The 12,719-nt window shown below is 38.1% G+C and overlaps 1 protein-coding gene across 2 annotated transcripts in view; it reads left to right on the top strand.

Annotated features, from left to right (window-relative positions):
• The window catches only part of RALA (RAS like proto-oncogene A), a 30,203-nt gene extending 18,169 nt beyond the window's left edge, over positions 1-12,034 (top strand). For both annotated transcript variants that reach the window (XM_036406323.2, XM_036406324.2), the window contains exons 2-5: positions 1,073-1,227; positions 2,038-2,246; positions 5,657-5,831; positions 10,085-12,034. In XM_036406323.2, coding sequence (XP_036262216.1) covers positions 1,114-1,227; positions 2,038-2,246; positions 5,657-5,831; positions 10,085-10,207 — 621 coding nt within the window. In that variant the 5' untranslated portion in view covers positions 1,073-1,113 and the 3' untranslated portion in view covers positions 10,208-12,034. The remainder of the gene's footprint in view (positions 1-1,072; positions 1,228-2,037; positions 2,247-5,656; positions 5,832-10,084) is intronic.
• Positions 12,035-12,719: the final 685 nt, after the last annotated feature.

The following is a 12,719-nucleotide window of genomic DNA, read 5'->3' as shown; positions in this document are numbered from 1 at the left end:
GATAAGTTACTATGCTGCATTATTATCTGGTAGTTATATAACTGAGCCATGTGAATGTGCTGTTTTTGAGTTTTTAATTAAAATATGAAAATTACATTTGGTTTTCCATTGCTACCATAAATCTTCCTTGTATTTATATATGTAATCTAGGTGTCATTGTCTCTTTTGGAGTTCAGACCTTGTTTTGACCTGAAGTCTGTGGATGAGAGCACATTCTGTCACTGTAGGGGGACTTCCTTGTGTTTTAAGAACTGTGCAAGCATTCACAAATACAGTTTTATTACTATTGAGATAGGTAGAGAATGAAACAAAAGTGTGGGGAAAATAGAGATCCACTAAAACTATAGCACGCATGATTTTTTTTAAAGTTAATGGAGTTGCTACTTTTTGTGCTTGTGGTATTCTCATACATTAAACTATGTGAATTAGCTGCCATAGAGCCCCTTGGTGTTGGTGAGATGCAGAGATTTGTGTTTAAACAAGCAGTCACAGGACTGAGACAACTACTCCAAATTTACCAAATAATTACATTTGTAGGCAAGTTGAATCTTTCCACTCTGTCTAAACTAGATTGTTATTTTGGTTTCTGACTTACTGAAACTGGGTATTTTTAGATCTTAAGTTTGCTTGCTTTTCCTGTAAAAGTACTCTAGCTTGCTGCTGTATGTTAGTGCTTGCCATTTAAACTGGAAATCCCTTCAAAAGTCAGTTTCCTTCCCCTCCAGCTGTCATATCATGTTTTCTTATATGGTGTTGATTCACTGTGGCTTCCTTTTTCAATTCTTATAGTAAACTATCAAGAATTCTTGACACCTACTGTACCACTAAAAGAAAATACTACATACTAAAATGCTGCTTCCAAATGGTAAACGATTTCTTTGCTTAATTAAAAAAAAAAAGAGATGAGCTCAATATAACTTGTGGAATGGTTTCCAGTGAAAGAGCAGGTAGCTTTCACTAAAGCAGAACTGAAATTAAGTCATGAAATATGTAGGAATTTGAAAGAAATCCATTTTGTCAGTTCATGTGGGAGAAGAAAAAGAAAACTAACAAAGAAATATTTTTCTTCTAGATTTTTCCATTTGGTACCTGTGAATTTTCTGCAATCCAAAGATGGCAGCAAATAAACCTAAAGGACAGAATTCGTTGGCTTTGCACAAAGTCATCATGGTGGGAAGTGGTGGTGTAGGAAAATCTGCTTTAACACTACAGTTTATGTATGATGAGGTAAGAGTCTGTCATAGAAATTATCTCAGGAGCTACCTGCTACATAGTGTTGTTTAAGTTACATTTGTAGAATTATTTTCTGAAAGGGTCTAAATGTAAGTGATGTGGTATGAAATTCAGCAGTTAAGTGTGACAAAAACATGTTTTGAGATTACTGATTTGCTCTCTAAAGGTACCTGTGAAGGTAAAATTTGGCATTTTTCAGACTTCTCACCTGTTAGATACTCTGTCATATTATTGGAATATTTTTGCATTGATCACTAGAGTTAGAACTTGGTTATTATAGCTCAAAGCTTCTTCACTTAGTTGAGTTGCATGACACCTGAAACAGCCAGTTTCTTCCATGTTTTTTGTGCTGGTGTTGAGGACAGGAAAGAAAATCAGTTTCTCTTTTCCTTTTTTTCCAGTGGAAGTCATCCCTTTTTGTTAAAAGTCAGAAGCTAAGCATTCAGTGTACTTAAAAAGTAGATACTAAATTTATCTAAAGTCAAGATTACCTGATTTCATAATAGAACGCAGATAGATGTTGTGCTTGAACCAGAAGAAGTTTGGGCCATGCAAACACTGATGTTTTGAAATTACCTCTACATTTCCTTGTAATGGCTGAGGAAAGCAAAAACCTAAAATCTGTTTGGGCTGATGAAGAGTCTGCTTTAACTATGAGTTGCTTGAGTACTTCACAGGCCTAAATGCACAATGCTTAGTTATTAGTCACAGTTCTCGTTTCATGTTTGCTATATCCAGATGCATAAACAGAAGCAAGTTTCTTATACAGGTATGATTTTACATCATGAAGGGGTTTTTTTCTAGTTTGTTGAAGACTATGAGCCCACCAAAGCAGATAGCTACAGGAAAAAGGTGGTTCTGGATGGGGAAGAAGTCCAAATTGATATATTGGATACAGCAGGGCAGGAGGACTATGCTGCAATTAGAGACAACTACTTCCGAAGTGGAGAAGGTTTTCTTTGCGTCTTCTCTATTACAGAGCTGGAATCCTTTGCAGCAACTGCAGACTTCAGGTAAGTTACAAGGCAAGATAATCACTCTAATTACACTGAGATGATTGAAAGTGATTTTTTTGTGTATGTGTTTTGTAATTTCCTTTTGGTGGTCCAGACTGGATTGCAGCTCTTACTGTTGTCACATAATGTTTTGAACAGATGCCTAGCCAGGCCTTTGCTATCTGTAGAACTTTAGATGTCTTAGCTGCTGTGTTTTGGAATACCAGAAAGGCTATTGCCACAGAACAGACACACAGCAACATTCAGAAGATAGCTGCTTCACCATGGTCTCAACCACAGACTGCATCATATTAAAACTCTTATGGTAGTTATAGAATATTATACGGGGAGGAGTATATTGCAGGTGTTTAATTCCAGTTGAGAGAGAAAACATTTCAATAACTCATTACTGTATTTTTAAAAAAGACAAAAGATAATAGAAAACAGTTTTACCAGTTCAAAGTGTAGTGAAATAGGAAATATTTAAAATAAAATTAAGGAAATAAATATAAAAAGGAGTTATCTGCATACCATTGAAAATAGTCTTCTTGGAGATGCTCTCACAGTGCAAGTTAGATGCTCTAACTTAATTAGCATTAAGTAGCAGCATATGTTTAATATTTAAGGGAGGAGGAAGAGGTATGGAGAGGGGAGAAAGTAAATTTTTCATCTTCTGTTGTTTTTAATTTGTGTTTCTATATATCTCTATTTCTATATTTTGAGAGAGCGAAGAGCAGGTCTTTTTTGTTTGCAGGCTAATGCTGAGTACTGTCAGTCATGGAGGACAGTTTAGTACAGTTCAGTTCCCCTAGAGTGCAAAATAACATATTCAACTGTGTTTAAATCATGACAATGCTTCAAAGTATATAATCTTTGGCCTTAGAAAATGACAATACTGCAATGACAATAGTTTTAAATACTTGAAAACTTGTTTGTTAAAATTTGGGCTTGCTTTCAGTAGAATTGTTCTGGCTCTCATAATGTGGATTTTTTTAAAGTTCTCAATTTCAAACTGGCACATCATTAATTAGATGTTTCTTGTCTAGCCTTCAGAAGGGGCTCAAAGGACAATATGAATATCATCATCTGAATTGCTGTTAGGTTAACTTTTTACATTTTTGTAAAAATGTAAAAGTTTGTTTGGCATCTGTGGTGGTCTATCCCAGGTACCCACCAAAGCCCCTCTATATCTTCCATGCTCAGCTGGACAGGGAAGAGAAAATACAATGAAAGGCTGATGAGTTTAGGACAGGAAGAGTTCAGCCATCACAGGTAAAACAGACACTGCTTGGGGAAAGGAATTGAATTTATTGCCAATCAAAATCAGAGCAGAAGAATGAGAAGAAAACTAGCCTTAAAACTAGCCTTAAAAATGCCTTCCACTCCACCCCTCCCTCCTTGCTGGGCTCTATCTTCTCCTTCCCAGTGGTGCAGAGAGACAGGAAATGGAGGTTACAATCAGTCCATCACACATTGTTCCTGCGGTTTCATCTTCCACAGGGAGAGGAGTCCTTCTCTTGCTCCAGTGGGGAGTCTCTCCCATGGGAGACAATTCTCTATCAACTTTTCCACTGTGAGTCCTTCCCACAAGCTGCAGCTCATTAACTACTCTAGCATGGGTGGTTTTCTATGGGCTGCAGTACTTCAGGAACAGACTGCTCAGTATAGGTCCCCCACAATTCCTGCCTGTAAACCTACTTTAGCATGGATCCCTCTCTCCAGGGCCCCAAAGATCCTTGCCAGGAACATACCCCAGCATGGATGTCCTCCATGGACTGCAGAGGAATCCCACCTCTGATGCCTGGAGCACTTCCTCCCCCTTCTCACTGAGCTTAGTATCTATGTAGCTGTTCCTCTCACATATTCTCACTCCTTTCCTCTCTGAGTACAATTGTATCTGTGCAGTATTACTTTTAAATAAGTTACTACAAGAGGTGTTACTACCTACCATTGGCTTGGTCTTGGCCAGCAGTGGGTCTCTCCCAGAGCCAGCTGGCATTGGCTCTGCCAGTAATGGACATTGGGGAAGCTTCCGGCAGCTTCTCACAGAAGCCACATCTGTAGACCCACCACTAACAAAACCTTGTCACGCTAACCCAGTATAGCATTGTCTGGATAACTAGTGTTGGAAGATACTAGTTTTTACCAGAAGTCTTATTTACACAGGTACTGCCATGATGCACTGAGTTTTCATCTGGTCACCTTCCTGATCCCCTGGCTATTCAAACTACTTTTGGATAGCTGCAGACTCTGTTTAAACATTTGCACTGGTATTTGTGTGGAAGGGGAGAAATGTTGCTTTTTAATTATACCTTATACCAAATGTGATGTCACAGTCTGCCTCAAGTGCACAGTTAAAAAAAAATTATGGACTATCTACAGTTTCTCAGCTATGTGAGTAGGCTTCCTGCACAAGACTGGATGCTATTCAGAGCCTTTTGTAATGTGGGCATCCTGCTGTATACCAAATCAAGGCCCATTAGAATATTGATTACTTAACTGTCTTCAACTTCTCTCCCTTCAACTTTAAATTTGGTCTCACCTCAGCCATCAAAAGATATTTATTTCTCTGTGCTTTTTGTCAGTCTTTCAGGAATTGCTCTGTGATAAAGGGCTACATTTCACAACTAACTTTATACTCCTTTTTTCATAGACAAAATACAGAATGTTCTTCTGAGACAACTCTTCTTCCTGATAGTATTAATGCATTTTCAATTAGAAGAAAACTTTCATTATTTTTTTAAGTGTTGAAGACTTGAGTACCAAACTATTTGTGGTATTGAGTTTTATTTATAGTTTTAAACTTGTCATCTTAGCAGTTAAAAAGGTAGCAGGTTCTGTCCTTAAAAATCTGATGTATATACAGTTGTGTCTGTACACAGGTACGTGTACAGACATACCTGTATATATTCAAATTAAGATCTCTGGAGAAATTGAATATAATTGACTTGAGAAAGATTCCTGAAAGTCAGAGATTTTCTCTTGATGTGCTATGGTCCATTTCATCAGCTTTAAAATGACACATTTTGTTAGGAAAGAATCAGCTGTTAATCTGAAGCTTGGATAGCTTAAAAATGACCATCAAAAACAGTAACGTAATGGTAGATGCTTGCAAATAACACTGTTCATGGAAATTAATTATTAATATAAATTATCACCTAAACCAGTCCTGTTCTATTTTTTTCATTTTTTACTGACTCAACTGCTTCCTTCCTCAAGGACTAGCTGTCTGTCTCTGTCTTCATTCTGTAAAATGTCATAATGAGGTTTAAGACTTTCCTGTTATATAAACTACATAATAGGAATAAGTGGTTTTTCACTGTAAGATGTGAAAGTATTTAGTCTGAGTTCTTCTTTATGTGTTCTAAGAATGGTACTCTATGCAAAGCTTAATTTTTTTTCCTTTTTTTTTTTTTCTTCTTCTCCAGGGAGCAAATCTTAAGAGTAAAAGAAGATGAGAATGTTCCTTTTTTGCTAGTTGGTAATAAATCAGATTTGGAAGATAAAAGGCAAGTTTCTGTAGAGGAAGCAAAAAACAGAGCTGATCAGTGGAATGTTAATTATGTGGAAACTTCTGCAAAAACACGAGCTAATGTTGACAAGGTAATAACTGGCCTCTTAAACAATCTGTTCATCAGTTTTTATTTTATCCTTCTTTTTCATGGATCATACTCCTTATGTTCTTAATTTTAGCAATAATTTTGTGGAATTTTAATCAAATACTTCTCTTCCTTAGCTTGCCAGGAGTGCATGACTAGGTGACTCCTTGTAGAACAGTGAAAATGTTAGGCGTAAAACATTTATCCCATTCTAAACTGCAAGGAATCATTATTATCCAAGACATATAAGACATAAAATTTTCTTGGGTCAGCTCTTTTGGCCCAGACTTCATACTGCATTTTCTGTAACTAGAGGAGAGTCTGCTTCTGAACAGTGAAGAATACTTCCTGATCCTCATTATAAAAGCTAATAAGGGGGAGGGATTTGAGCCTTCCCCTACCCTCATTTAACCATCTGCCCCTTTGTATGTTGTTTTGATGAAGACTGGATGAATCCAAAAAGCCATGAAAAGCCCAAAAATGCCTCATGAGTTTTCAGAGATAAAACCTGGTTCAGAACCTCATAAGTTAAAGAGAATACTTTTCTCCAAGAAAAGAAAATCCTGCTTAGTTGCAAGTGCTTCAGCAAGAATGCAAGGTCTTGCAATTCAGAATAACTGTCAGCCTTGCAGACTGTAAGAGTCACAGTTGTGTGGCAAAAGAAATAAGTAGGTTTAATGCAATGTGCCAGCCTTTCAGAGCTGTTGACAAAGTTGATCCCCCCTTGAATCACAGGTTTGTGCTGGAAGGAACCTTAAAGATCATCTAGTTCCAACTGCCCTGCCATGGGCAGGGATACCAACCATTTGATCGGGTTACTGAAGGCCCCATCCAACCAGGCCTTGAACAATTCCAGAGTTAGGGCATCCACAACTTCTCTGGGCAACCCTTTCCAGTGCCTCACTGCCCTCACAGTAAAGAATTTTTTTACAATTAATCATTTAAATCTCTCCCCTTTTAGTTCAAAATTGTTCCCACAAGGGTCTTACCACAAGCTGCCCACATGAAAAGATGCTTTCTGTCTTTTTTATACACCTTCTTTAAGAACTGAAAGGCTGCAGTAAGGTATTCCTGGAGCATTCTCTTCTTCAGTATGAACAACACCAGCTTTCTTAGCTTGTCTTCATAGCAGAGCTGCTCCAGCCCACTGAGCATCTTTGTGGCCTCCTCTGGACCCACTCCAAGAGATTCATGTTTTTTCTTGTGCTGAGGACCCCAGACCTGGGCACAGCACTGAAGGTGGGGTCTCATGAGAGAGTAGAAGGGGACAATCACCTACCTTGACCTGTTGGCCAATCCTCTTTTACTGCAACCCAGGATACCGCTGGGCTGTGAGTGCACATTGCCAGGGCATGACCAGCTTTTTATCCATGAAAGCCCACAAGTCCTTGTCTATAAGGCTACTCTCAACAAGTTCATCTCCCAGTCTGTACTGATGTCTGGGTTTGCCCTGATCCAGATGTGCATCTTGAATTTGGTGAAAAATTCTCTAATGTAAATCCATATATATGAGCTGTCAATTGCAGCAGGAGAGCTGTAATGCAAATTCTCTTTTGCAATAACTGTTGGTTGTGTCCTGTCAGTTATCTTACTGAAGAAACTGATTTTTCAGTACTATAGTGATTTACCCTACAGAACAGCAAAGAGTTCTTAATCAAGTACAGCAGAACTCATCCTCATTGTTGAATAAAGCCCTAATTTTTTTGTTGTTATAAAAACTAACACATCTTTTAGTTTTGGTATATAACTGCAGTTAACAGCCATCTATTACAGTTGTAAAAATCCAGTTCTTCAAATCCACTTCATTATAGTTTAGCAGCTGGGGAAAAAAAGTGCATATAATATATATTTTCAGTAGCTCTTGGATCAATAGCCTTTGCACATACATGGAGCTGATGGCATAATGGATCCACATATTAGCATGTGTCATATAGATTTGTGGTTTGGCAGGCCATAAATGAGACCTTGTTGGCACCAGTGAATACTGTGTGTATTCTTAGTTGCTTGAAGCATATGAAGTTTTGGAGTTTGCTACACAAGCTTGGGGTTACTATTGTAATCTGGTCTCTCTGAATTCCAGAATGATGATTTTACTCACTTGAAAAAACACAGCCCGCCTCCACTCATTTTGGCAAAGGTGACCCACTAAACATTTTCTCAGAAGGTTATGTATCCCAGACAGCTAAATACTGTTGTACAGTTATCAGTACTTAAGCAAGCTGACAGTTGCATCTTGCCATTAGCACAGATTTAAATACAAGCAACTTAGCACACATTTAAAAATCTAAAGGCAATCTCATTTCTTGATGGAAATGTTTAGTTCCATTGATTTTCTTTGGATTTCATGTGATGAAGGTTGATTCTTTTCCTGCAGTGTAATAAAAACCTTCTGAGCTCTGTAGAGGAGCTTTTCAGCCCATGCGCTGTCCATGTTTCACAGAAATGGATCAAATCCCTTGACATAGATGTATTGCTTAGTTCAAATTTCAAAGTATCACAGACTATTCCAAGTTGGAAGGGACCCACAAGAATCATTGAGTCCAACTCTTAGATGAATGACCCATATAGGGATCAAACCCATGACACTGGTGTTATTAACATCATGCTCTGACCAACTGAGTTCATCTCAGGGCTGAAAAGGGAACACTAGAGCACTTGGTATTCCCAGGTAGTCTCCCATTCAAGTACTAGCCAAGCCTGATCCTGTGTAGCTTCCAAGTCAGATGAGATTCAGCATTCTCAGGCTGATAGACTCTCTCCTGAGAGAAAAGTTTCTGAATTGCTTAGCTGATTTCCTACAGTAAAATTATAAAGATGTATACATACTGTTTGCTGTAACATTCTGTAAATCAAGTAAGGATCTGCTGTTGAAATTAGTAAAGTAGCTTTAAGTAGTCCAATCATAAAGCTTTAACTGTCTGTCAGTAGAATCTCTCTTACCTGAGTCAGTGGTGTATCTCCAACTTTGTCCTAAACCATTTGATGAAAGTGAACTTTATGTGTACTTTAAGATTGTAATATGGTAGCTGCAGCTGAGATTCTGATGTAAGAAATTGTATTGGTATTACCAATATTTCCGGACAGGACGTGCCTTGGCTTGTCTGGCCCCAGCGGCTGAACCAAATAGCGGCAACTGTGGTGTTTCATCCCAGAGACATTTTTGGCTACCTGTAGGTTGCAGCTGGGCGCATGGAGACTAATCCAGACATGCCGGGGCTGCGGTGGGGTGGAGCTTCCTCTCAGGTTTCCCTCTGCCAGAGAAGCTTTAAGGGTGATAGTGAATGAAAGGAGTTGGTTCTGCTGGAGGGTTTTGATCCAGAGCTTTTATTCTGGCCCACAGGCCTCTGAATCTAGCAACTCCTCCAACCAAACTCCCAGACCAGACCATGTGGTCGCTCACCCTTTTACCCAGGGGAGGGGGGAGGAGGGAAGGGATAGGAAGCCCACCAACCAGGTACAGGAGAGGAGGTCTCAAGGGACAAAGGACATCTGGATGGCCCAATGCTCCCCCAGGGGTAGAGGGCATATTTTGAATCTGCCCAATCACTCTGTGCCCTTCTGGAATTCCACGTTTGACAGACAGTGCTCGACAGGGGTCAGGGTGGGGAAAGGAGAGGTGATTGACACACCTGGGAGGGAATCTTCAGGGGAGAAACTGGGGTTCTGGGGTAAACCATGAAGTCACACTGCAACAAAATTGTTTATGTAGTTGTATATTTGAAGACTTTGCTTTAAAGGAAATGCTGGGTTTGTTTTTTTTCTCTAGTCACTTTGTGCTTAGACTTGCATTATGGAACATACCATACAACATACATGCATTTCAGTCTATGCTACTGCTCCATTAATAAGTTTCTAAAATTGGATGTTGAACTTTTCAGCCTTTGCAGCTCATGACTTAAAATATTCAAAAGGTAAACTGATTTCCTTAAGTTTCCTCAGTAATATGTACATACAATGTCTGCAAATCTTGTCTGGTGATGAGACCCTTCTTTCAATTCTTGTTTAAAATTGCCTGAAGGATTCATAAGTGAAAATCAGAAGACAAGGGAACATTATGGTGCTGTGAAACAAGCAGGATTGCATCATATCAACTTGACCTTCAAAACCTGTGACAGATTTTTTGAATTAATATTTGTTTGGTCAACCTGATTGCATGTAATTGATTCTATTCACAACAACTGAAGTGGATGTCAGTGATAGCTTAAATTAACACGTCTGTCATTTGTTTTTGCATTTATGGTTTTATATCTTTTTCAGGTGTTTTTTGATTTAATGAGAGAAATTAGAGCCAGAAAAATGGAAGACAGCAAAGAAAAGAACGGGAAGAAGAAAAGAAAAAGCCTAGCTAAGAGAATCAGAGAAAGATGTTGCATTTTATAATCAAAAGCTTGGATTCCTTTCCTACCCTGACCATACTAATAAAAACCATAATTTATAAGCATGCCATTGAAGGCTGAAGTGACTGAAATTACCCTAACATGTTGGAAAATGTAATGTACCACTAAAAGCATGATTTGGAGCGGCACTGAAAGTCAAATTCACTGAAAAAAAATTATGTGGCTTCAAGAGAAGCAAAGTTCAGTCCATTTCATATTTGCCTACCTTCTCACCTTTCTTCTGAATGTAGTGTTTCATAGGTAGTCTTTTCTTTAATAGTGAACAAGAGGGGCAAAGTATTACTTTGTGGTTTCTTATAAAGCATACTTTTTTATCACTGGTATTTGTCAATTCATCTTGTCTTTTGTTGCCTTGAAAATTACAATTGTGAACATGATACCTAACAAAGCAGTATGCAGCTGTTTTGCCATGGAGTTATGCAAATTAAAAAAGAATAATGTATATGTGAACAGCTATGTTGAGGAAATCTATATGTGGTTCTGCATTACCTGATTAACTTAGAAGAGCGATGTAATCTTTTACATTGAAACATTTGAATATGCCTTAATTTTAAAACCCAAACATAGCAGGTTGCTTAATCAAGGGTGTATTTTCAACTCTGTTGCATGGAGACTGTCCCTATGCATCAGTGCAAGACTGCCCTCTCTGCGGAGCGCAGTTACTTGGATGATTTCACTCACTACCTGTCTGCTAGCAGTGTTTGTTCTTTAAATGTGTGCCATACTCTGGTAATGTGAATAATACAGAGCATATTCTATCATCTGTAACTTGGTAGACAATATGGTATCTTAAAACTAAAAGGTCAGAATACACATAAGACTGAAGTCATAAGCCTATGGCACATAAAAGCCTGGAATTGTTGTTTAAAATTTAACATGCTGGTACCTTGAAACTTCCCTTTTGCACATAGATTTTTGTCTAGATGTTCCTTGGGTTTTAACTCCCTGGAATTGGGTGGAGTGGGGCTGATCTAGTAGCGCTTATATGTTTTGAGTTAAGATGTTGTCTGGGAAATTCTGGTTAATTTCTTTTATGTTCCTAATACTTAGCTATTGGAACATGGTGTGTTATGCTGAAGCTCTTTGCAGGTTTTGTACCGTTTAGTCTATGTTGATTTTCAAATGGGGAACAGTGTAGCTACTTTTTCTACTTAATGTTGATATCAAACAATCAAATGTGCTTTGCAATACAGAAACCTTTAACATGCACATCCAAAATCCCCAAACAAAACATACTGCCTCAGTTGCTTCAGAACAAGAAGAATACTAGCACATGGTCAGTGTGCTACATCTTAACTAAAAATATACCAGAATGTTTGAGGGTTTTGGACTCATCTGGGGTGAGACAGCCTAGATCAATTCCACAAACTGTTATACTTTTTATACATGTATAAGCCTATAACTGACAGTTTAAAATGTGCTCAAGAAAACTAGGTAACAAATATTTAACTTTAATGCTAACAGATGTTTTAGGGACTCAAGTCTTAGGAGTTACATTTGTCATGTTCAATATTTATCAGTAGGAATTTTGTATGTGCATTTAGTAGACTGCCAAGTGCAGAATAAAAGTTACTCATGTAACTGGCAAATACAAGCCAGTCTTCATCTTACTGTGTACTCATTTGGGTCTATCTAGCCAGGGAGTCTAACCACTAACATTGTGACTTTGCTTTGGAACCTGTATACTGGGAACTGAGGTGTTATGAAGCCACTGGACACACAAAACTTGTCTTGGCTGATGCCTTATCCTGTCCTTTTATTTGCTATTTGAGCCATTGAAAGATGAATAAACTTCCATTTTTCTAAAATACTTGTGCAGTGTTAATTGATAACTGTATTACTCATAAACATTGCTACGTCTAATACCAATTGTCGAGCAGTTAAAGCTAAGTACCATAGAAGACTGGTTTATGTGCATGAAGAAAATTGTACATTAAACTAAATTAGCCTGGTAAAAAGCTACTTTTTAAAAGCTATGTATGTGCCGCCTTCTCTCCATAGGTAATTTGCTTAGATGCTACAAGACTACCTGAAAATGGGCAACAAACTGAGGTAAGCTTGTTCCAAAATTACTTTTAGAAAAGAATGGAAAGCGAGATTTTAAAAACATAGCAAACAACAGCAACAACTAAAAATCCCGAACAAACAAAACCCTAAATAAAAAAAAATGGACAACCTACATAACTTCTAATAAAATAAAAATGCCTTCTAAGTAATTTTCTTTTGGCACACTCAAGGAGAACCGAAGTGAGCTTCCTCAACCTGCAGGGAATACAGCTTGCATCATGTATTACAGGATTTGGGTATATCTTGAGAGAGTCATCCAAAGTGAGTGTTACATTTGCATCATAGGAGGAGTGTTTTGTTTAGCCTACTTGAGTGACTGAAATTCTTAGGTCTAGCTGCTCTGAGTTCTTCTGTGCCTGAGGGCACTTTTTATCCCCTATTTCTTCAAGAAGCTGAGGACACTCTCTTTCTCTGGCAAGATCAAAGCT

Source organism: Molothrus ater, chromosome 1 (genome assembly GCF_012460135.2).
Source record: "Molothrus ater isolate BHLD 08-10-18 breed brown headed cowbird chromosome 1, BPBGC_Mater_1.1, whole genome shotgun sequence".
In the NCBI taxonomy this organism is placed as follows: domain Eukaryota; kingdom Metazoa; phylum Chordata; class Aves; order Passeriformes; family Icteridae; genus Molothrus; species Molothrus ater.
This window is presented reverse-complemented; position numbering and strand designations above follow the sequence as displayed.